The sequence below is a fragment of the Amblyraja radiata genome, chromosome 8 (genome assembly GCF_010909765.2).
Source record: "Amblyraja radiata isolate CabotCenter1 chromosome 8, sAmbRad1.1.pri, whole genome shotgun sequence".
Taxonomy (NCBI): Eukaryota; Metazoa; Chordata; class Chondrichthyes; order Rajiformes; family Rajidae; genus Amblyraja; species Amblyraja radiata.
Window position 1 is genome coordinate 34,695,409 of NC_045963.1, and position 26,775 is coordinate 34,722,183.

Consider the following 26,775-nt stretch of genomic DNA (forward strand, 5'->3'; position numbering starts at 1 on the left):
AGAAAAGAAGAGTGTGAGATGATGCCTTTTGGAAGGACTACCAAGAGTGGGGCATGCACCATGGTGTGCTTGTACATCAGTCACTGAAAGTAAGCATACAGGTACAGCAGGCAGTGAAGAAAGCTAATGGCATGTTAGCCTTCATTGCAAGAGGATTTGAGTTTAGGAGCAAGGAGGTCCTACTGCAATTGTACAGGGCCCTGGTGAGACCGCACCTGGAGTATTGTGTGCAATTTTGGTCTCCTAATTTGAGGAAGGGCATTCTTGCTATTGAGGGAATGCAGCGTAGGTTCACCAGGTTAACTCCCGGGATGACGGGACTCACACATGTAATTTAGAAGGATGGAATTTAGAAAGATGAGAGGGGATCACTAGAATTTAGAAGGATGAGGGGGTATCTTATAGAAAAGTATAAAATTCTTAAAGGATTTGACAGGCTATATGAAGGAAAAATGTTCCCGACGTTGGGGAAAGTCCAGAACCAGGGGTCACAGTTTAAGAATAAGGGATAGGTCATTTAGGACTGAGATGAGGAAAAACTTTTCCACCCAGAGAGTTGTGAATCTGGAATTCTCTCCCAGAAGGCAGTGGAAGCCATTTCACTGGATGTTTTCAAGCGAGAGTTAGATTTAGCTCTTAGGGCTAAAGGAATAAAGGGATATGGAGAAAAAGCAGGAACATGGCACAGATTTTAGATGATCAGCCATGACCCCTGGGAGTACCGAGAAACAGGGGGACATTGATGTATGCCTAATGTTGGCAGTGCAGATAAGGTAGTGAAGAAGGCATAATTCTGCTGAACTTTATTGCCACAAGTAATGGTGTAGCTTTATACGAGTTTAGTTAGGCCACAACCAGAGGATTAGAAGGATGCAGGTAGACTGCAGAGTGTGGAGAGGAGACTTACCAGGATGTTGCCTAGGATGGAATGTTTCAGTTATGAGGAGAGACGGGATAAGCTAGGTTTGGTTTCCTTATAGCAAAGGAGGAAAAAGGCAGGCCCGATAGAGGAATACAAAATTATGAGAGCATAGATTAAGTGGATAGCGAGAATGCTTCTCTTGTTTTCCGGAGCTCCCGCAACTACAGCTGCTTCCGCTGGACTGGAGGGCGGTGAGCTTCGACCGTCCCGGGCCGCGGAGTTTGAACCGGCCCGTTTGCGGAGCACGGATTCAGCCGCGGGACTTACTTACCATCACCCGGTGGGGTCACAACATCGGAGGCTTGGATTGCCTCAGCGTAGAGGGAGAGCAAGGAGGGAAGAGACAATGACTTTGGGACGTTAAACTGTGTTGAGTGTTTGTTATTTATTCTATGTTATGACTGCAGGCTAAACCATTTCGTTGCACTGAAAAGTGCAATGACAATAAATTGAATCCAATCCAATCCAAAGATGGACACAAAATACTGGAGTAACTCAGCAGGTTAAGCAGCATCTCTGGAGAAAATAGATATGTGATGTTTCAGATTGGGACCTTCAAACAGCTTGTGTACAGTAATTTTGATACTGATGATCAGCTTGAAAAAATTTTTTTTTGCTGATGTCCAGTAACTTATGAGTAATTTTACGGTTATTTTAGAAATGTTGCTACCACAGAGACGGATAACAGCTCACTTCTTCTTTGGTGTCATGTGCATATTTAAGCAATTTTAAAACTAGAATTGGTCAGATTTAAACTTCCTGCTTCATTAATGGCTTTCAGTCCCAGACTTCAAACTTCTGCATTTCTTTGCAAAATACATTGAAAAGGCAAACCAAGGTGTGAATTATAATTGAGCATTTTTCTTTATATTCCCTGCATGGACTCTCCCCACCTCAATTCTCACATGAAGTCAATATACCTCTCTGTTTTAAACCACTCATCTGATACAATTTCTGTCAGATACACAACTTTCCTCGATAAACCAAGTGCCGATACTGAAACTCGGAATTCATTCTCATATTAAATAACTTCTCCATTAACTCCACTCACTTCCTTCAATTCCATGTGTAAGCTGTAGGTTCCTGCAAGAACCCAAGCTATGCTTGCCAATGAACAATGCGACATGGAAACAAGCCCTTTGACCCAACTTGTCCACGCCAACCAAATTGCCTAACTGAACTAGTCCCATTAGCTTGTACCTGGCCCATATCCCTCCAAACCTTTTCTGCACTCTTTCTAATGTCGCCCATTGTGCCATCTGGGACGACAGATGGCACAATGGGCTAAGTGTTCGGCTGGCAACCGGAAGGTAGCCGGTTCGAATCCCGCTTGGAGTGCATACTGTCGTTGTGTCCTTGGGCAAGACACTTCACCCACCTTTGCCTGTGTGTGAATGTGTGTGAATGTGTGTGAGTGATTGGTGGTGGTCGGAGGGGCCGTAGGTGCAGATTGGCAGCCACGCTTCCGTCAGTCTGCCCCAGGGCAGCTGTGGCTACAGAAGTAGCTTACCACCACCGAGTGTGACTGAGGAGTGAATGAATAATGCGATGTAAAGCGCCTTGAGTATTAGAAAGGCGCTATATAAATCCCATCCATTATTATTATTATTATTATTATTTACTCTATGTCCTGTTAACATTTGACATCCCTTAATATCTAAAAATCTAGGATCTGTCTTCAATAAATTCATTATCGGAGCCAAGTTTCACTACTCTAGAAATGAAAATTCTTCTCATCACTGATACTCTGATTTCAGATTGAACTCAATCTTCATATTCTTATATCCCCATCTACTCATACGCACAGACTGGTTGTCATTCGCCTTTCTTCCTATCCTACACCACCACTTTGTCCTTTATCTTACATTTTCTAAATTTGAGGCAGGTTCACAGAGATACAAGAAATAGCAGTACAAGACTATTTGGAATATGTCGCTGCTCAATCATTCAACAAGATCAAAACAAGATCCATTACCTAACAATCTATAATGCCATATCCCTCAATCTCTCGAATCAAAGCAGCAGAATTAAAGTTACAAAGAGGCGGCTTAAGCTGGGTTTGTTTCTATAGGGAATGCAGCAGACTGGGCAGAGATTTAATTGAGCTGTTTAAAATTGTGTGAAGCTCAATTGAGATAATAGTAAGCATTCATGTCCCTGCAGAGAGGACAGTAAATAGATGGCATACATTTAACTTAAATGGTAAGATTTGGGAGGATTTGTAAAAAAAATCAAAAAAATCACACTGAATAGAAGGGGTCTGGAACTCACTGGTGAAGATAGAAACACTCATCACTTTTGAAAAAGGTATTTGGAGGAGCATTTAAAGAACCATTACCCACAGGGCTATACAACCAAGAGGTGGGAAGTGGGATTGTTTTAAAATCAGTTTCTGACCAGCATTGGCACATTGGGCCAAGTGGCTTCAATATATTGTAAACTAATGCAATTCAGTGTAGAAAATGGTCAGACACAAAAAGATGGAGTAACTCAGCAGGACAGGCAGCATCTCTGGGGAGAAGGAGTGGGTGACGTTTCGGGTCGAGACACTTGGTCAGTCGGCTTAAGAAATTTCAAGGCTGTAGGAAGGAACTGCAGATGCTGGTTTATACCGAATATATAGACACAGAATGTTGGAGTAATTCTCTGGGTCAGGCAGCATCTCTGGGGAAAAGGAATAGGCGATGTTTCGGGTCAGAACCCTTCTTCAGACTGCCAGTCTGAACAAGTGTTCCAACCTATAACATCGCCAATTCCTTTTACTTCAGAGATGCTGCCTGACCCATTGAGTTACTCCAACATTTTGTGTCTATCTTTAAGAAATTTCACAGCTTTGATGAGAATTTCATAACCAAAAAAAGGTCACAAAAGGCAAAATGCTGAGGGGAACAGCAGTTAAATGAGAATGTAACCTGTGTAATATTTTTGTTCTGGGTGGGGAGCTGCTCGATTGTAATCTCTCCCCTGAGGTGGAGAACCCAACCAAATTTGGACGGCACTGATATATGCCTGTGCAGCCAGTGTGGACGGGATTGTGTTTCTTTCCTTTGGTGGAGTTTCTGCTCAGTGGGAGGGGAAGGTTACATTTGGACTCCCACTTGCATTTCATGAAACCTGATCAGCAGCAGAGAGGTGAATGCAAATGCATGCTGTGTGTTATTTGCTTACAAAACCACTTTTGCTTCAAATGAGCTGCAGGTTGAGAACCTTGCTTGCTCTTTCACACAAATCGAAACTGTGAGGGGATATTTGTTTAATTATTTCTCACTGACTTGCTGGAAACTGGTCAAATTCTCTGCAAGTGTATTAACACGCGTTCTGCCTGGAGGCATCACTAGTCCTTTTTACCAATTCAGTAAATACTGCCACATAATTTTAAACTATTCAACTCATCTGCTTCTAAATCTGTTTGCCTACGGACCTCATTTGTTCTTACATTTGCCCTTACTGATGTTGTTTCATTTACAAGGTTGTAGTAGAGTCTGGAGATTCCATCACTGGACCTCTAACCAGGGAACCTTGTTATTGTGTATGCTTGGTCTTTAAAGACTGAAGAAGGGTTCCAATCCGAAATGTCGCCTATTCCTTTTCTCCAGAGATGTTGCCTGACCCGCTGGGTTACTCCAGCATTTTGTGTGCATCTTCGGTATAAACCAGCATCTGCAGTTCCTCTACACACGTAGTTGTTAAAGACGGATTAGACTCAACTGCAATGGACAAAACCAAGTAGCCTTTTTTGCCACCATGAGATAACTGAGTTCGGCACCAGATGGCTACCAGTATCATACCTAACACTAATCCTTGTCTCCAGATAGGTATAAAAATGGAAACAAGATTATAAAGCAGTGGGAGATTAATTTTAAGAGGCAAATCACCATAACGATTTAGTTGCAAAAAGAGCACATTTTTGCGTCATTAAATTTTAGTACCAATTTGTTGGCCGAACACAATTTGTTGTGTTTTAGAGAAAGCAAAATGCACAATATCTTAACTTTTAATACACACTGACAAGGAGAAATGCAAAACTACAATAACTAATTTTGGTGAACTAGTCCAACCAAGATGTTGAACAGATGCACTACATTGATAACCAGCCAATGGTCATCTTGGGTGATTAACTTCTGCCTATAGGTTAAGAAAACAGACAGGAGAGAAGGATCAGGTGAATATTGGAGTGATACAATCGGCACATGGGATCTGAATTCATGTGTGTAGATGACGTTACATGGGAAAGCAATTGTGTATACATGTAATTAACGAGCCAAGCACCAATGCAAATTACTTGTATGTATACATACTTTGTTAATAAAATGTATTCAATTCAATCGATTAGTTAATATATCAGAATATTTTTCAGTCGTTGAGCGATACAGAATTGGAACAGGCCCTTCTGCCATCAACGGCTATGTTAAAAATGATGTAAAATTAAACAAATCTCTTCTGCCTACATGTGAATCACATCCCTCCATTCCCAGCATATCCATGTGCCTGTCTAAAAGTCTCTTGTACGTCACTATCATATGTTTCCACCACCACGCCAGTACCTACCACTGGGTAAAAAACTTGCCATGGACATCTCCTTTCAGTTGCCCCCTCCCATCTTAAAGCTATGGCCTCCAGTATTTGACATTTCCACTCTGGAGAAAAAGGACCCGACTCAATACCCTATCTCATATTTTTATAAAGTCTGTGCTGACAATTAAACACCCAGTTTTACACCAATTCCATCCTGACCCTTTTATTCTCTGCACATTCTCATCAGCGCCCCCTTATATTCTATCACTGATCTACATATGTGGGGCGATTTACTGTAAGGGCGGCACGGCGGAGCAGCAGTGGAGTTGCTGCCTTAAGGCTCTTATAGCGCCAGAGACCAGAGTTCGATCCCGACTACGGGTGCTGTCTGTGCGTAATGTATACATTCTCCCCGTGACCACGTGAGTTTCCTCCGAGATCTTCGGTTTCCTCCCACACTCAAAAGACCTACAGGTTTGTACGTTAATTTGCTTGGTATAAATGTAAAATTGCCCCTAGTGCGTGTTAATGTGCGTGGATCGCTGGTCACTGAGGTCTTGGTGGTCCGAAGGTCCTGTTTCCACGCTGTATCTTTAAACTAATAAAGTAAGTAGAGCATCTGGACGAAATCTAAGTGGTCACATTGAGATCAACAACTCCACATAGACATCACCGGCGGGTAGGATTGATCCGAAGTCGTTTGTGCTGCAAGGCAACGAGCTGTCCCACCCATGGTTCCATTTGCATTCATCTTTATTGCACAACAGCACTATCGCAGTTCCTTAATTAAATGGCTGCAGCAAGCGGAGAGATTGCCTCATACACACTGTAAAAACAATGAAGGCATAAAACCATCTAAAAAGCACATCTGAATTTGTCTATTTTCTGTGAAATATCATTTGGAAGATATCTAATTAAACCTTCACTGATTTTTTGCTCATGACCAGATTCACGACAGTTAACACATGCAGCTTGTCATGCGTCACCATTAAATGAAAAGGAAGTCTAAATGGGAATCACCTCTGGACCAATGAAATTAAATAAAATGCTAATAGAACTTTTATGAAGTGGAAATAATCTCTCTCGCACAGAAATGTCATTGCATTTCTCATTCAACACATATATTAAGCAAATTCTTTGTGCCCAATGTAGACAGCAATTAATGACAGTCTGACTTTAATTTAGTTCAGATACAGCGTGGAAACAGGCCCTGCGGCCCACCGTGGTCTGCACCAACCAGCGATCACTCCATACACTAGCACTATCTATACACTAGGGACAATTTACAATTTACAGCAGCCAATTAGCCTACTGGCCTGCATGTCTTTGGAGTATGGGTAGAAACTGGAGCATTTGGAGAAAACCCAGTGGTCGCAGGCAGCATCCGCAGTCATGGTCGAACCCAGGTCTCTGGCGCTGTAAGGCAGCAACTCTAACACTGCACCATTGTGCCGCCCTTAAACAAATATTTTTTTGGTAAAGAACGTACTGCTAGAGGAACTCAGTGGGTCGAGTAATATTTGTGGTACATAAGGAAATGTCGATGTTTTGGGTCGAGGCACAGCAGTAGGACTGAGAGAGCAAAGACAGCCAGTATAAAGAGAGATGGAGAGGCACAATAATGGCCAGTGGGCAATAGGTGGACCAAGGATGGTGTGAATGGATGGCTCAGTTGAAGTCAGATGGGGAACAGGGAGGGCTAGAGTTAGGAGACAGAGGCAGGTGGGTAATAGGTGGAAGCAGACAAATAAGTTCACCGAGACCTGGCTGTGTGAGTCGACCCCGGACAATGCGCTGCAACTGGCTGGCTTTCAATTACATAGAACGGATTCTTATCTTTGTCCCGACCCCTCTCCTGACATCAGTCAGAAGAAGGGTCTCGACCCAATATGTGGCCCATTCCTTCTCTCCAGAGATGCTAGCTGACCTGCTGAGTTACTCCAGCATTTTGTGTCTACCCTGATAAGTAAGGACATTGATAATGAGAACCATTGAGGAAAGGCGATGGGCAGATGGAACCAGAGTGGGAAAGAGGGTCCAGTGAGTGAAATGCTTGAGTAGTAGGGGGGTAGAACCTGATGGGCGATGCAAAAGGGGGATGGGATGGGTGGGAGGTGCATGACAAAAATGCAACAGCCAGAGATGTTGAGAGACTAGAGACTACTGAATGTGACAGAGCGGGATCTAGATGTCCTCGTATGTGAAACACAGGTCATTGTGCAAGTGACAGCAATTAATTAGGATAGGAAAAGGAATGTTGCCATTCAGTGCAAAGGAGATGAAGAATTAAAATAGGGAAGTCTTGCCTCAACAGGCATTGATGAAACCATACATGGAATACTACATGTCATTTTTGTGTTTTATTTGTTCAGAAAAGATTCACAAAGTTGACTATTGCAATAAACGGATTGACATGAGCAAGATTGGAATTTTGATAAATGAAAGATGATCTAATTGAAACTGAACATTGAAACCATTAGAAGAAGAGTCAGGTAGCATCTTTGGAGAACACAAATCGGCGATGTTTTGGGTCAGTACCCTTCTTCAGACTGATAGGGGTAGGGAGAAACAAAGAAAGCTGGAAACGAGGAAGGGTAGGACAAAATGCTGGAGTAACTCAGCGGGACAGGCAGCATCTCTGGAGAGAAGGAATGAGTGACGTTTCGGGTCTTCAGACTGATATCAGGGAATGGGCGGGACAGAGATAGAATGTAGTCGGAGACAGTAACGGGCCTGTCCCACGAGCATGCGAGTCCATGCGGCAAGCGCTACTTAAGCGACTCCATGCGGCAAGCTCGACCTAACCAGAAGCGGGGGCCGCGCTGAGGTCGAGTGAGTGACATAAAGTGCAAGCGAAGTCCGCGGGATGTTCGCGCGTGACGTATGGCGTTGAGGCGGCTGCGGGCACGGTCAGTTTTTCGGAGCCCCGCGCGATGTCGGGACCAGCTCCGCACAACTCCATACGGCTCCAGTGATCGAAGTGGGACCGGCCCCGCGAGGCCATACGGCTCAAGCGACCACGTTAGGTAGTGCTTGCCGCGTGGAGTCGCTTAGGTCGCGCTGGCCGCATGGAGTCGCATGCTCGTGGGACAGGCCCTTTAGACTGGTGGGAGAACTGGGAACGGGGAGAGGATTAATAGAGAGGGAAGGAAAGCAATGGCTATTTGAAGTTACACAAAGCCTGGCAATTAAGAGACCCTTCTTCAGACCCGACTGTCATCCATTCCTTCTCTCTAGAAATGCTGCCTGTCCCAGCATTTTGTGTCTACCTTAAGTAGTAGGTGGCTACTGGTGAGGAGGGGGTGATTGACAAATGGTTGGACAAAGACCAGAAATGAAAAGACAGAAAGAGTAATACAAAAGAGAATTGTGACACTTGAGGAAGGAATGGAGGTGGAAAGGGAGGGAAGGAAAGAATTAGGTACGATCCAGGTAGGGCGCACAGGGGAGAGGAGGACAAAAATAGGAGGGGATGGGGGTGGAAGGGTGGGGTATGGGGATTAGTTTCGTTTTGAGGTAAAACAGACCCTTCAACCCAGAGTTCACATCGACCAGAGATCGCTGTGCACTAGCACTATCCTACTCACAGTAGGGCCAATTTACCAAAGCCAATTAACCTACAAACCTGTACGTCTTTGGAATGGGAGAGGAAACCAGAGTACCCAGAGAATACCCAAGCAGGTCAGGGGGAGAACGTACAAATTCTGGAAGACAGTACCCATAGTCAGGATCAAACCTAGGTCTCTGGAGCTGTAAGGTGGCAACTCTACTGCTGATCACCGTGCAGCCTTTAGGTAGTTTGTTAACTAAAATTGGATGAATTCAATGTTCATACTGTTGGGTTGTAAGCTACCCAGGCAGAATACAAGGTGCTGTTCCTCCAGTTTGCATGTGGCCTCGCTCTGGTAATGGAAGCGGGACCCAGGACAGTTAATGATTTAACCAAAACCAATAGGATAGGTTATCAGATTATTTATCTCAATGCTGTTTGTGGTCTTTCACATTGTGATAACTAGAGTCAAGATGTTTAGGCACTAAAAAACACTGAAATGGGCAGGCAGAAAGGCATAATAAAATTACAAAAAAGGCACGAAAAAGACATATATTGACAAACAAAAAAGGCATTTATATCCACCACCAAAATATAGATTAAAATAAAATAAAGGTATACTACATTAAATGACCAAATCTGCCCGGTTGCACATAATTACTAGCATTGTTTTCAAATTATCTGGTGTTAAACCATGCCGTCTGTCAGACAGAATATGCTTCAGTTCTGAAAAACTTCTGTCTACCTCAGCTGAGGTCACTGGTTCATACCCGAAACAAGCTACAGACTACTCTATATTCATGTCGATATCTTGTGCATTACAACTACCTTTGAGAACTTTAGCTGTGTTTTGTATTTCTTCAGGATCTTTGTTAGCTAAAATCACTCACATTTTCCTTGTATGTCTTTACCTACATCGCCAGGAACTTTACGAATATTGTCAGTTACTTTGTTGAAAACCTGCAATTTATTCACGTTCGTCAAGGGAAGTGATAGCTTGTGGGAAGTTTGCAAAATTGGAAGCAATAAACACAAAATCACGGCGGAGGGACTTTTTCTGCATAATTTCCCTGACGATCCTGCCTGCAGCAGATTCTTCTTCAAAATAGTTGACGATTTATTTTATCTTTTCAAAATTTGCAGCATAGTAGAGTACAGCAGAGATTCATGTACCCCACCTAGTCAAAACGGGCTGAGGAGGTAGCGGAATCGCTGGTGCCATTTCCTTGAACAACTACACACGTGATGGTGCTTTGAGGAAGATTTTCTTGACATTGGAAACTAGGCGATCGCATTTGGAAACAAGATACATAAGTGCTTGGCAATTCTATGAAGTCCTTGAGCTAAGCATGTCAAATACAACATTTTGGGGAATAAAACTTTAAGTCACAAACAGAAGAACATTCTCGTGTTTTATACCTTCTAGCCAAAGTACAGCAAGTGAAGATGTAAACAACTGAGCAATAGTTGAGCTGTTTGACTTCTTCAATACTTCTGATGTCAACAAATACTCCTTTGAAGGTTGACCTGCCTCCAGTGTACCGATGACCACATTGGAAACATATCTCCCCACGGCATCGGTTGTCTCATCTATTGAGATCCATATTTTATTGCATGCAACTTCATCTCTAATTTTCTGCACAACAATGTTGAAGTTGCTGTCAACATAATTTTTCCGTAATGATGACTTGTTTGGTATATGTTCCTCTGTGTATGTCTCTAAAAAAACTATGAGAGATTTATTTTCCAATTTCCACAGTGGAATTCCAGCATCAATGAATGCCTTGCACAGATCACTCAAAAACTCAGATTTGCGACTGGAGCCAGCAGTAAATGTAGTGAGGGGACTAGCTTGGGTATTTTGCTTGGGTAGTCTACACTACAGCAATATCAACATTGACTTCTCTAATTTTAGATAGCCCTTGTCTTTTCCCTCCTCCCCCTTCCCAGCTCTCCTTCTAGTCCTACTGTCTCCGCCTCTTCCTTTATTTTTCCCGCGCCCCCCACATCAGTCTGAAGAAGGGTCTCGACCCGAAACGTCGCCTATTCCTTCTCTCCATAGATGCTGCCTCACCCGCTGAGTTTCTCCAGCTTTTTTGTCTACCTTCGATTTTTCCAGCATCTGCAGTTCTTTCTAAAATAGATCTTGGAGAAGACTGAACCAGCGGGCAGCGGCACGAACAAATGAACGACCGATGGTGGCGGCCCCGGTTTCGCTCGGTGGTGGAAGTTTTCTTGTAAGTTATTCTATGTTAACATGTTAATAATAACATTAATATTAGTGTGTTAACATAGAAAACGTCATTGTAATCACGGTACAACTAGAGAAAATAGCACAACCTTTTAGCAAAACAGCAAAAAAAAGGCTGATTTAGGCACTCGATCATGAAAAAGGCATTATCCTGGTGAAATCATCAAAAAAGGCATGAAAAGGCAAATGGCATTTATGGCAAAAATCCTGGCTCTAGTGATAACTCTGTTGTATTTTCGCACTGAGGCAGCAGCCTTGCTTTAAAAGAAGTTCATTAACTAAGCGTCCTGGAGCATTCTGGAGTTATCAAAGACCCCCATGACAATCTACGTTTGTTCATTTGGCCAGGCCACAGTGGGTTGTCCTTGGGCTAAACAGGAAATGTTATGCGGAAAAAGTGTCTGGAGTGAACACTTACTTTCATTATAAAGAAATTCCTAAATATGCAGGGGAAAATCCAATTAGGGAATCGGAAAGGCATGCAATTTAGGAACATTGGGAAAGGTACATTGGGAAAAACAAATGAAATGTGAAAAGAAAAATATATATAATTCAAACTTGGGCCACTTAAAGGAAATCCTCTCCTTAAAGGAGTCAGTGCCAACTTTTAGATACCGCTGGGGTGTAGGCTACCAACGCAAGTTTGTGCTGGGCCTCACTCTGACAGTGGAGGAGGCCCAGGACAGAAAGGTCAGATTGGGAATGGGAGAGGGAGTTGAGGTGCTGAGCAGCCGGGAGATCAGGTAGGCCCACTCCCCTGACATCAGTCTGAAGGAGAGTCTCGACCCAAAACATCTCCCGTTCCTTCTCCAGAGATGCTGCCTGTCCCGCTGAGTAACTCCAGCATTTTGTGTCTACCTTCTATTTAAACCAGCAACTGCAGTTCTTTCCTTTACATATTTGAATATGGAGAACAATGTCAGAGACAGCAGGGCAGTGCTACTTAAGTTTAAAACAAAGCACAAGTCTCTGGAGTCCTCATTTTCCAAAGGAAAACTGGCCAAGAATTCTCATTTGTGAAGAATTCCATGTTGGCCGATCTGGTTTGGGAGCTTAGTCAAGTTATTTTAAATTACTGGGATGGATATGCCAAAGCTATCTAATCACGAAGCACAATTACACAAATGTTAACCAAATTCCTGCTTGCTAATTTTTGAAAGTGATGAATGAGCTCATTGGAAGAATTTACTTTCATGCTGATCTGCTGCAAATGTTTTAATTTCACAACCTCTCCCCCAACAAAGTGTCAGATTAACGATGGAACAGAACCCTTCATGGCGCCAGTGTCACCCTTGTGACACATGGCACCTCTCCAAGTTTATTACTGTGAACTATGTTAATTCATAAACTAACAATATCTAAGAATGGCAGACATAAAATGCTGGAGTAACTCAGCGGAACAGGCAGCATCTCTGGAGAGAAGGAACGGGTGACGTTTCGGGTCGAGACCCTTCTTCAGACTCACTAAGATATCTAAGAAAATCTAAGAATGCCTATACCTAGAGGAGAAAGGAAAGGCATCCCAATAGATTGGGTGCAGAGCCCATTGCATTAAAAAATGTTCAGATGTTGATGCAAAAATTCTATATCTATTTAAAGGCCAATCAGTAAAAATTACTTGTTGGATCCAAGGATATTAGACAATAGGTGTTGGAGTAGGCCATTTGGCCCATCGAGCCTGCACTGCCATTTAATGTGATCATGGCTGATCATCCACAATCAATACCCCGTTCTCTGCTTCCTTGTTTGGCTGTGGTCTAACTTAATGAATCAATAGATCTGAAAGAAAAGAATCACTGGGCCACTGCTACGTTCATAAAAGGAAAATATATCAGACACTAGAAATATGAAATAAAACAATTTGAAAAAAAAATGGAAATACTCAACAGGTTAGCCAGCATTTATAGAGAGAGAGAAACAGGATAAACTTTTCATAATGATGATGACTTTTCACCAGCTCTCTCCCCATCACCCAAATATACTAACTGAGCAAACAAATACAAAATTGAATATAACCATCTTTGTCAGTGATATTGTGAAATGTTTAATTACTCTCAGTCAACTATGGTAAACAGGCCACATTGCTCAGATGCCCAACAGCAGTCTCCCAAAACACAAGCTCTGTCATAGAAGGAGATTACCAGCAAAACAGAAAAAATATTCAAGGATGTGTTCAATGCTTTCTTCAAGTCACTGACTCCTGAGAACCTCTGGTCCAGGTCATAGGTTCAGAAGTTATCGGAGAATGGACCATTTAACCCATTGGATCTACTCCGCCATTCAATCATGGCTGATATATCTTTCGCTCTCCTGCCCATTCATCAATCCCATTCTCCTGCCTTCTCAACTCAAAGTGGAGAAGGAGCAATAAGAATAGCACTGAAAACTTGGAGGGCATTCAACAGGAGCACAGAGAAGCCCTGTGTAATTGATAGGAGCAGCTTACTATGTCACGTGACCCACCCATCTACCTATTCCATCAGCTGCCACCTGGCCCCTCAGCGGAAGAGAAGCAGCAGAACCAACACCATCTTTTACTAATGTCACATATGCAATCCATAAAATAGTAAAGAAATAAATATTACAAATGTGGATGAAATACATTCAAGTTATGTGGATGAAAGCATTCAACTAACAAGATTAATAGGGAAACTTGATGATTCCATAGAATTCGTCAAGTTGGGAGATCTGAATTTGCAAACCCATAAATTAAAGAGGCAGGCAGCTTAACAGTTTACTCTTAGTTCAGTGCAAATTATCCATGCATTAAAAACATTCAAACATTCATCAGTCTTGTAGATAAATACATGTAATTTGAAATATAATTCTCCAAGGGTACTTACACCACAATGCGATACTTATGCTCTAAGCATCTGGGATTTTAACAAACTGCGTGCTAATTGATCCTGTCACCTATTTCAGAAATTAAAGCATGCCTTCGTTCACCGGCTACTTATTTTTCTACTTAAGATGCAAGAGCTCGTCAAATTTAGTTTATTTTCAAACAATCTTGTTCTCTTTCCCATAGCGCATACAGCTGCAACAATGAGTACCCAAGGAATTTTTGATTGTACACCATATTTTTCACAATGAAGCATTTACATACCTGCCAAGGCCTGTCCCAGTCCAGTGGAATAGGAAACGCTCCAAGCCAAGCCCCAAACAAAGTGGAAATTGTGGTGATCTGAAGACTGGTATCCCAAATAGACAAAGCCCTGCAGGAGAAAAAGGAGATATTATTCACAAGATCATTCCTAATGTAGTGAACTTGAAGGCTAGGCTATAAAGTGGTGGTTAAATATGCAATCAAAAGTGGATACTGTTTGGAAGAGAGGTGGAAAAATGTAAAATGAGGCAGATAATAGACATGGAAGAATATTAGACAAAAGGAATTGCAGATGCTGATTAATATACAAAAGGACAAAGTGCTGGAGTAACTCAGCTGGTCAGGCAGCATCTTTGGAAAACATGGGAAGGTGATGTTTTGGGTCAAGACTCTTGTTCACTTTTTCTCTAAACTTCAATTAACATAGATCGATGCTGCTCCACCTATCTTCGTACATCAACATGATCATGCCAAGAATCAACCTCAGAAACTTCTCTGCTTGCCTCCAGGGTAAGTATAGGGAGGTTGCACGGCAGTCGGGTCACGACCCATGAGCCGTACTGTTGCTACGCTACGCCAACTGGAGTACACGCGATGAACTGCAGGTAAGCACTGACCATTGTTTCCAGCTTAGCGGGCCTGTTAAAACCCGCCGAAATGGTCAATTTTTGCGCTGTAAATAATTATGGAAATCGGGATAAGCATGAGAGACATTTAGCCTACTTCAAAATTCCAAAAGTGAGGAGAAATGACGGTAGATAGAAGCGAGAGCTGAAGGGACAACAACAGCCAAAGTGCTTGGCGAACATTGGCCGTTTGCTCACTGCATTTCATCAAAAGCAAGGCATTATTTGTGTTTTTACTTGATTCCTTTGGCATCTAAAAAGTTTCAGAAGTGATAAATCTGGCTGTAACATTTTTAAATCGCCCAAGGTTCTCAAGTGGGTTTTTACATACAAAATGAAAACGCCTCTGAAGAAAAATTTACAGCCAGATTTATCACTTCTGAGACTTTTTAAATACCAAAGGAATCAAGAAAAAACACAAATAATGCCTTACTGTTGATAAAAGCAGTGAGCAAACCTGATAATTCCCAATATTTTCAATTTCGATAGCTGCACGGCCAATGTTCGCCAAGCACTTTAGCTGTTGTTGTCCCTTCAGCTCTCGCTCTCTTTACCTTCATTTAGCTTCACTTTTGGAAGTTGGATACATGTCCCTCACGCTTACCCCGATTTCCACAATTTTTTACAGGGCAAAAATTCACAATTTTGGCAGTTTTTAACAGGTAGGAAAGTACGCGTATCGTGTATTAACAACATATACCGGAAGCTGCGATGTCCTCCAGATGGATTGAGCGGCTCCGTGCGTCAAGCCCTAGGACCCAGTGACCTTACGTGCAACCCCCCTGTATGCTTCCTTCAATCTGGAAACCAGAATGGGATTCCAGGTGCTGTCTCAGACATGGCTATAAAGTAGCATCAGAGGCCTCATACTTGAATACTGCCTACATCCTACAATAAAGGCCAACATTCCATCTGTAAGCAGATTCTGTGTTTTATGCACAAAGTCCCCGAGATGCCTTTGCACCACACCATTTCTAGTCTCATTCTATTTAAATAATGATTTACTTTTTCATTCTCTCTTCCAAAATGAACAATCCCATATCTTCCCACATCATACTCCATTTGCTAACTTTTTGCTCACTTACACTTACAATTTCAAGGTTTCAAGGTCAGGTTTTGTCACATGTACCAATTAAGGTACAGTGAAATTTAAATTTGTTCCATTTGCTAACTTTTTGCCCACTAACTTACACGTACAATTTGCTAACCCACTTGTTTTGGCTGCAACCTCCCTTGTTGGCATAAGGTCAGCACTTGGAACATTCTCCCACCACCATCCAAAATCTGAATGACCACCTCAGTTATGTCTCTTGGTCAATGGTGGTCAAGGCAGAAACCTCAGAACATGTAAAATATACCTGGAGTAGCATCTGACATCTTGAGCGCGCTCTCTCCCTCTCTCTCCCTCCCCCTCTCCCCCAGCAAAGAAACGATGGACCAAATAATATCTCCTGCATCCTTAAAAGTCTATGACTAAAACCTTTCCACAATTTGAAGCTAAATATTGGTAGATTTTATTTCAGCAGCAGGAGTAGTTCATGGCTAAATATGCAGGGACTATTAATTATTTTTTTTCTCATTTGACATCTTATACTACATTAACCAATGCATAAAGAGTCGGTCAAATCAGACGGCATCTTAATCTTGAGTTTAAAATTCTTTATGATATCATCAGTCTACAGATTCTGTGATTGCCTGACCTTTACTGCAACGTTATATACAATCTGTCAAAAAGCAACATTTTAAAATTACGAATGTTTGAAAGGGTGTTCAATATTATGTCAAATCAATCTTGTTTACGGTGAAGGTATGTGACTATGATACAGTATCCTGCTGGTTATGTTACTTGACTAGAGCCCAGAGGCCTGGACTATTGATCCAGAAGCACAGGTTCCAATCCCACCAGCAGCTGGAAAATGTATTAAAAAATCTTGCAGACTGGCCTTCATGTGATCCCAAACCACCAACTAACTGCATCAAATCACAGAGTCGTGGACCCTTTTCTTCGATTATCATGGCCATTGTGACCATGATGTGCCAATATGCCTTGACAATTCAAGTGCTCATCAATTACTTTTTAAGTATGTGTGAATACCTGCCTCCAACACCTTCAACTGCAACCACCTTCTGGGTGAAATAAATCAAAACCTTATGCTTCTGAACTTATAGCTATGCTCCCTGGTTTTGGACACCTCTACCATGCGGAAAGGTTTCTACTATCTATCTCATAATTTTGTTCATATTCTCAGGATCGCCCCTTCCGCCCACCCAGTCTATCGAGTTGCACTTCATTCCGTCTCAGGCAACATTTGGGTGATGGTACACAAAATTGCTGGAGAAACTCAGCGGGTGCAGCAGCATCTATGGAGCGAAGGAAATAGGCGACGTTTCGGGCCGAAACCCTTCTTCAGACTGATGGGGGGTGGGGGGGGGGAGAAGGAAGGAAAAGGGGAGGAGGAGGAGGAGCCCGAGGGCGGGCGGATGGGAGGGTGGGAGGAGACAGCTAGAGGGTTAAGGAAGGGGAGGAGACAGCAAGGGCTAGCAAAATTGGGAGAATTCAATGTTAATGCCATCCGGACGCAAGGTCCCCAGGCGGAATATGAGGTGCTGTTCCTCCAATTTCCGCTGTTGCTCACTCTGGCAATGGAGGAGACCCAGGACAGAGAGGTCGGATTGGAAATGGGAGGGGGAGTTGAAGTGCTGAGCCACCGGGAGTTCAGGTAGGTTATTGCGGACTGAGCGGAGGTGTTCGGCGAAACGATCGCCCAACCTCCGCTTAGTCTCCCCGATGTAAATCAGCTGACATCTAGAGCAGTGGATGCAGTAGATGAGGTTGGAGGAGATACAGGTGAACCTTTGTCGCACCTGGAACGACTGCTTGGGTCCTTGAATGGAGTCGAGGGGGGAGGTGAAGGGACAGGTGTTGCATTTCTTGCGGTTGCAACGGAAAGTGCCCGGGGAGGGGGTGGTGCGGGAGGGAAGGGAAGGATTGACGAGGGAGTTGCGGAGGGAGTGGTCTTTGCGGAAGGCAGACATGGGGGGAGATGGGAATATGTGGCGAGTGGTGGGGTCACGTTGGAGGTGGCGGAAATGGCGGAGGATTATGTGTTGTATTTGCCGGCTGGTCGGGTGAAAGGTGAGGACCAGAGGGACTCTGCCCTTGTTGCGAGTGCGGGGATGGGGAGAGAGAGCAGTGTTACGGGGTATGGATGAGACCCTGGTGTGAGCTTCATCTATGGTGGCGGAGGGGAATCCCCGTTCCCTGAAGAACGAGGACATTTCCGATGCCCTGGTATGGAATGTCTCATCCTGGGAACAGATGCGGCGTAGGCGGAGGAATTGGGAGTAGGGGATGGAGTCTTTACAGGGGGCAGGGTGGGAAGACGTGTAGTCCAGATAGCCATGTGAGTCACTGGGTTTGTAATGTATGTCGGTCAGGAGTCTGTCCCCTGCGATGGAGATGGTGAGGTCAAGGAATGGTAGGGAAGTCCCTCTCTACTCTCTTCAGTGCAATTACATCCTTTCTTTGGAGACAAGATACCACAGATGCTCGAATCTCAAGAAAATACAAACTGCTGGACAAAATCAACAAATTGAGCAGCACCTGTGCAGGCAGAGGTTGTTTCAGGTGAAGACTCTGCATCAGAACTCTCTGTAATGTGGTTACCAGAACCACAGACACATCAGCCAGATGTTACCCTACCAATGTTTTATAAAGTTGTACCAAGAACTACTTGCAGTTATATTCCATGGTCCATCTAATGAAGGGAAGAAGCTGTGCATCTTAACCTCCCAAGGACCACGTTCACCACTGTTATTCTACCTTCTCTCCTCTCCTGTTGAACAGAAGATGCAAAACATGCTCCATCATATTTAAGAACAGCTTTTCCATTGTTGTCATACTCCTGAATGGACCTCTCACATGCTAAAGATTAATTCCCAATCTCCAATCTACCTTGTCGATTGATGCCTTACATTATTTTTAATCTGCACTTTCTCCAACACTATATTCTGCATTCTAATTTGTTTGCATACTTGCACTGCCTCAATGTGCTTGTGTAAGGTATGACTAGCCTGGATAGCTTGCAAAGCTTTTACTGTATCTCAGTACAGGCAACAATATTAAACCAATATATACCGACAATATATACAATTTTTACTGAGGCCTAGAAACCTGCACGAAAGTGGGATTAAACCAGAGCAACCTGAGAAAACCCATGTGGTCACAGGGAGAACGTGCAAACTTCTTACAGACAGCACCCATGGTGAGGATCGAACCAGGGTCTACAGTGCTGTAAGGCAACAACTCTACCGCTGAGCTACGGTGAATTATCAGCAAGAATTTTGTTAATCCTGGCCAAATCGGGGAGGTTAGGACCCTAAAATTGAGTAAAGGCTGCTAGGCCATTGGGTCAATTTAAAACTGCTCTCTGTAGAAATGGGACAAGCAGCAGAGTGGTGCCTGTTTGTCTAGAGCCTAGATCAGAGCTGCAGGAAGAGAATGGGAACATCTGCAGACCCTGACAATTAGGTGCAAAATGCATAGAATGGATTGGATGCATGCAAACCAGACATACACATTGTAAATAATGTTGCAAAGCTTTACTTTGCTTAATGTTGATTGGATCAAGTATTTTGCCTTGTCTGGTTTTCTTGCATATCAGGGCACATGTTGCAATGTTCTTTTCCTCTGAGAAACACTGTTTGAATACAATGTATTAGACACTATTATTGGGTTAGGAAAATGTCTGTCATGTATGGGGCTAATCGATATCTGTTATTGGATTGTAAAGAGACCACCCCTATGTGGTTTGGCCCTCGAAGTCCGGGGACCTATAAAAGTCCACTTCCACAAGTTCCTGTGTTGATCTTCTGGGAGAGCGCTTCCTTCTACGTGACCTTCTGGAGTGTCTCTGTTTGAGCGAGGGCAAGAGTGCTTGATCAGGCAGATATGAGGTGGTTAGGTATAGTAGTGGGAACTATAATTGTGTTTTGTCAAAATAAAGTTTAGATGTGCAAGCACTTGACTCAGTGATTTTTGACTGAAACTAGACTGGTGGGGAAGCTTAGAACGAGCAAATTACAATTTCAAATCATGAAAACAATTTGAAAAAAAACCGATTTCACTTTGTTTTAAAGTATTTGATGCCGCATCAAAAATAAAGGAAAATAACAGAAGTTCAAGTTCAAGTGAGTTTATTGTCATGTATCCCTGATAGGACAATTATTCTTGCTTTGCTTCAGCACACAGAACATAGTAGGCATTTACTACAAAACAGATCAGTGTGTCCATATACCGTAATATAAATATATACACACATGAATAAATAAATGAATAAATAAATAAGTGATGAGCAAAATGTGCCTCAGTTTAGTTATGAGGCAGACAAATTCAAAAGGATAGCACAGGAAACTTCATAAGCAGTTGAAGTTGAGAGTTTACTAAATTGCAACCTTTTATCTTGGCTTTATTGATATTACTCTGGTTGCCCCTGACCTGTGAGATTTTGCTTATCATTTTTTCCCAGCTCTAAATGCTTCTCAAAATAAAGTTTTGCTCTATCATTCCTTACCAAGAATTTCAAAATATTCACCTGAGTCAGCTTTCCATTAAACATCCAGAAGATTAAAAAAACCTAATCCACATCTAATCATTATCTCAATTTCTTTCCCATAGTTATAAACATAAGGTCTATTCAAGCTTCTCCATTGATAGGGAGGTTTTCATTGAAAGTTTTAAAAATCAACTGAATAACTTGAGAAAGAGAAATTGGGAGAAAATTGGCAATGGAACTTCTTCCCAATAATTTATCAAGTTAAATCATTCCACAAGTTCACAAGTTTATGGGATAAATAGGACATTCGGCCCATCAAGTCTACTCCGCCATTTAATCATGGCTGATCTCTGCCTCCTCATTCCATTTTCCTGCCTTCTCCCCATAGCCCTTGACACCCATTCTAATCAAAAATGTGTCCATCTCTGCCTCAAGAGATATCAACTGACTTGGCCTCCATAGCCCTCTGTGGCAATGAGTTCTACAGATTAACTACCCTCTGACTAAAGAAGTTCCTCCTTACCTTTTTAAAAGAGCATCCTTTAGTTCTGAGGCTATGACCTCTGGTCCTAGGCTCTTCCACCAGTGGAAACATCCTTGCCATGTCCACTCTATCTATGCCTGTCATTATTCTGTAAGTTTCAATGAGGTCCCCCCTCAACCTTGTAAACTCCAGCAAGTAGAGGCCTGGTGCTGTCAAGCACGCATCATATGCTAACCCACTCATTCCTGGAATCATTCTTGTAAATAGATATGGGGCCCAAAATTGCTCACTGTACTTCAAATGTGGCCTGACCAGCGCCCTATAGAGCCTCAGCATTACATCTGTGTTTTGGTATTCCAGTCCTCTTGATATAAATACTAGCATTGAATTTGCCTTCTTTACTACCAATTTGACTTGCAAATTAACTTTTTGGGAGTCCTGCACCAGCACTCACAAGTCCGTTTGTACCTCCGTTTTCTGGATTTTCTCTCCATTTAGAAAATAATCGGCGTCTTTATTCTTATTACCAAAATGCATGACTCCGTACTTTGCTATACTATTCCAAGGTTAGAGCATAATACTATCAATAGCCTTTACATTCCTGGACTAGACAGGTATAAAGAGAACCAGACATAAATGACGAGAATTCACTCGACCCGATTCCAGCGCTTTTAAAATTCTCTGCATTTTCTCATGATCTAAATCATTCAAAATGATTGGGATGCACGTCTTTCTATTTTTTGTCTTATTAAAGTGCAGAAACATTATTTCATGCTCTTTCCAACAATGCACCCAAATTTCCTATCCCATCGTCTCATCAACAAAAATAAATGTCTTCTTACATTATTACCATATAAAAATACTCACCTTCAATTTAGTGAAAACTATAAACCTGGCATCTTGGTAAACTCCAAGAAAGATCAGCACTAACAAGTCCACACCGAACTATTACCTCTCCACTCTCCTGACTAACAACCCATGAAGGTGTAGAGATGAAAACTTCATACTGATGTCCAAAGCACAAGAGCCAACTCAATTTCAACACATCACTCACTTAAATGTATATTTTAAATGTAACCAGGTGGTACAATTCATGTCCACCAAAGACATATTTTGTTAACAGGGAATGCTGACCCCCCCCCCCCCCCCATCATCCACCCTGCCCATTCCAACCAACCCCCTCTCCCTCCATCCACCCCATTCAACCTCATTCCACCCCTCCCTCTCACCCCTACCCCTCCCATCCACCCACCTCCTCCCAGCCACCCTCTCCCACCTCAACCTTCTGCCCCCTCCCCTCCAGTCCCCTCCACACCACTCCCACCTCCCCACCCCCTCCCTGCCAGTCTCTCTCACCCTCACCCTCCTGCCCCCTCTCACTCCTCCCTCCACTCACTCCCTCCACCCAAACTCCCCCACCCAATCTCCTCCCCCGCCTTGGTTCTGCTAATTGCTGCTGTTCAGTCAGGAAGTGGTGCGGCTCTCTCGCTGTTCATGTGCATGCCGTTATTAACAATGAGCAGCTGTCCTGCAGTGAGAATGGGGCAGCTCAATTGCTCATCTTGGCTCTACTCCCAAGTAAAGCTTCAGTTACTTGGGACTAATAGACTGCTCTTGCCTTGAGCAAAGGAAGCAAGAAAAAAAAACCTGGGATGAAGGATCACACATGCAGTGAAAATTCCAGTTTCTTTTCTACTCCAGCCAAGCACTTTGTTTGCTTTGTAGATTGTAAAACGCAAAGAAAGTTTTAACTCGCTTGATTTGTGCAGGCAATTTTTCAACAAAAACAGTTAACTGTAAAAAATGCACAAAAGGGCAGGTTTTAAAAATCTGAATATGGCAGACTATTCCCGACAGATGGTGTTCAGACATCACAGACAAGAGTTTCCACTGCTGAGCCCCTCTCAAATCACTCTCACCGAGCCCATTAGTTAGCCAATAAAACTTCATGTATGCCGTGCAAATTATAAAGGAGAAAGTATTTGTCTCCATCGAGCATCAGCAATTCATAATTTTTAAAAGCCAAAAATTAATTGAATATACTTTTTCATACTGTAGGCAGCAAAGTGAGCAGAGGCTTAGTGGTTACATTACTGTACTAACAGCCAGACATCAGAATAGTTGATACAGAGACACAAGGTCAGATCGGGGGCAGCACCATGGTACAGCAGTAAAGTTGCTGCCTTACAGCGCCAGAGATCCTGGTAGATCCTGATTACAGGTGCAGGGAAATCACACGTTGGTTGGTAGGTTAATTGGCTTCGGTGTAATTGTAAATGGTACCTAGTGCGTAGGATAGTGCTAGTGGATGGGTGTGGCCACTGGTCGGCGTGGACTCAGTAGGCTGAAGGGGTAGTTTCCTCGCAGTATTACTAAAGTCTAAATAAAAGTCTAACTCCATCGTGCAGGCTGAGGATTTTAGTTTCAAGTAATTAAATTAATCTGGACCTCTAATAAAAAAAGCTCAATAATAATAACCATGAAGGAAATCTGCCATCCATATCTGGTCTGACTGATATGCATGTCGAGACCTACCAATGCTGTTGATCCTTAAAGATTCTGCATTCAAGGATAATAAGAGATTGATAACAAATTGTGACATTATCAGCTACGTCCTCATCCAGTGAATGAATAAAAATAAAAGCAAAGGATTTAAAAACAATGTTGATGCTGTGCTAAACTTTGGTCATTTCTGTGTGCAATTTATGCTGTATAAGTCCTCAGAATGAACATATTTATAATATTTATAACTAGATCCCTGTGGGCTATACACCCCCTAGTGGCCAAGTACTGAGAATAAAACCACAAAACAGCCTATTGAGCACAGCGAGACAATGCTTAGGCAGTGTTGATAAAATGATTCAAAGGGAAAACTAAAACACAACCTTAGATAGTAAAAGCAATTTTTGCTCATTTCTATATAAATTCACTCTGAACTCTCTCAAATTTTCTCCCATCACAATGCTCAGTTGTATCACAAACCTGCTTAAATTATTGGTTCAAATGACTAACCATCTGCCAACTAAATCTCCCTCGCCTGTATCCACCTTATCCGTGTAGGGTTTGTCCCACTCCCACCTCACCTTTCCAGCCTCTTTACTCCTACTACAATCAGTCTGAAGGGTCACGACCCAAACGTCTCCTGTCCATTCTCTCCACAGATGCTGCCTGATCTGCTGAGTTCTTCCAGCACTTTGTGTTTTGCTCAATGTTCCAACATCTGCAGTTCCATGTAGCTCTGTTTTAGTGAATTTCCTGGTTAGTGACTCTCTGATGACCTTCAATGAAATCATTATCACTTCAGCCATATTTATGATCACAATAAACTTCCAACAATCCGAAATCCATCTATTCAGAAATAGGGCCGACGGTGGCACAGTGGTAGAGTTGCTGCCTTACAGTGCTAGAGACCCGGGTTTGATCCTGACTACAGGTGCTGTCTGTACGAAGTTTGTATGTTTTCTCTGTGACCATATAGGTTTTCTCTGGGTGCTCCGGCTTCCTCCCACACTCCAAAGACAATTAGGTTTGTTGGTTTATTGGCTTTGGTAAAATAGCAAATTGTCCCTAGTGTGCGGGCTAGTGCTAGTGTATGGGGATCGTGGATGGCCCATACTCAGTGGACCGAAGGGCCTGTTTCCGCGCTATTTCTTTAAAGTCTAGATCCTATTTGTCTGGCTGTAGATTCTTGCATTCCCTTCCATTCACTGGGGCCCTGGTTCCCATGCTGGTGGAGAGGCCAAGGCTGAAGCACATATTAGGAATTTCATTTGGTTTTGAACATTTTTATCAATTTTGTTTTCTTATGAAATTGTGGAACATTTATGATGGTCTTTGGACAAGTTATTGCACAAATAACTGATGTAATTAAAGGTTGCATATGTGAGAAAATTAAATTACAGTAATTTACAGTTAGTCTGGAATTGAGTATTGGACTATCAGGTGTTATTCTATTAATCCTCCAACGCATTAAAAACATTTTTTTTTTAATGTGAGCACGGAAACAGACCTTTCAGCCCAACTCGTCCGTGCTGAATAAGATGCCAATCTAAGCTAGCCCCATTTGCCTGCATTTGGCCCTTATTCCTCTAAACCTTCCTCGGAAAGGAGGATGCTCCACAAACTGCGAAGCATCTTGGACAATACATCTTACCCCCTCCATGATACACTGGTCAACCTAAGGAGCACCTCCAGCAACAGACTGGTCCCACCAAGGTGCAGCACAGAATGTGAAATGAAAAGGATAGAAAAAACTCAGCAGCTCAGTAGCATCTCTGAAGAGAGAAAACATTGAGATAATATTTAATGTGGAGTGCCTTGCGTCAGAATTGGCCAGTTGCGACAGAACAGCAAAAAATGGTAATCTGAAGCTGCTAGAGAGCTGCAACATGTCTAAACAGAAAATTAGGAATGGCTCCTCAAGATTATGTTGGACTTTGTTGGAATAGTGCAAGAGACTATAGACAGGAGGATAACGTGGGAGTCAAATGGAAAATTAAAACCACAAGCTATTAGAAACTCAATCATACTTAGTGGACCGCGTGGGTGTTGTGCAAGGCAATAATACAATCTGCTTTTGATTTATCCAATGCACCAGAGATTACATTCTAAGCCCAACATGCAATACATTATGTGGATGACCTGCAAGTGAAATGATGCGTATTAAATTAGAAGAGTCTGGTAGTAGGTGGCCTGAGATGTTTCCACCCGGACCATGATTTACCATTTCAAGAATGTCATAAGTAATTTCACGATTTTGCAAGACACATCAAGGCAAGATAGGCATCTCCGAGACACTTATCCAGTTGCATGCATCTGCATACATGCACAAATACCAAGATTCTATCCACATCCCTTCCCCCTCTCAACACTCCACCACCAAATTGTAATCCCCTCTGCCTCCCATCAAAGGTAGGATAATGAAAAGGTCACTCAACATTATTAATCTTTTTCATTTATCCTAAACCGCAAGAATTTGTGTGGAGGGCACTTCCATGGGACAAAGGCCCTTGTCAGTTCAGCGCCTATCCAGGCTTGAGAAGAACATCCTTCCTCAAAGAGAGAGGTGTTATATACATCTATCCACTACACAAGCAGAGGCGACACAAAACCTGCCACTAACATCAAAAACTGTGCTGCAAATTGCCATAAACTGCCCCACACTCTCATTCTGAAGAAGGGTCTCGACCCGAAAGGTCACCTATCCCTTTCTCCAATGATGTTGTCTGACCCGCTGAGTTACTCCAGCTTTTTGTGCCTATCTTTGCCATAAAGATTTAGTTTAGTTACGGGGCGGTTACAGGCCCTTTGGCACACCGAGTGCCAGCGACCAGCTATCCCCGTACACTAACACTATCCTATACGCCCGAGGGACAATTTACAATATAACCAAAGCTTACAAACCTGTACTTCTTCCGAGTGTGCGAGGAAACCGGAACGGCCGGAGAAAACCCATGCAGGTTATGGGGAGAACGTACAAACTCCAGACAGACAGAAGTGTAGTATGGATTGAACTCGGGTCTCTGGCACTGTAAGGCACCATCTCTACTGATGCGCAACCGTGCCACCCAAAACACAGTGAAACCCTAGACTGAACAGCTTCAGATGACCACCTTGTAAAGGTGTTTTGGGAGTAACGTACAACTAGGGCTGTTTTCTATTCTGTCACGGCTGATATTCAGAATGATCTCCTGTTTTTCCCCTACTCTGAGTACTTTGTAACTTTGTTGGCGCCAGAGGCGTGGCGACTCTTTGCGCACTTTGTGT

General features: G+C 42.9%; 1 protein-coding gene across 1 annotated transcript in view; it reads right to left on the reverse strand.

Annotated features, from left to right (window-relative positions):
* The window catches only part of pigf (phosphatidylinositol glycan anchor biosynthesis class F), a 46,467-nt gene that overhangs the window by 3,368 nt on the left and 16,324 nt on the right, over positions 1–26,775 (reverse strand). The window contains exon 4 of the mRNA XM_033025535.1: positions 14,345–14,453. Within this exon, the coding sequence (XP_032881426.1) occupies positions 14,345–14,453 (109 nt within the window). The remainder of the gene's footprint in view (positions 1–14,344; positions 14,454–26,775) is intronic.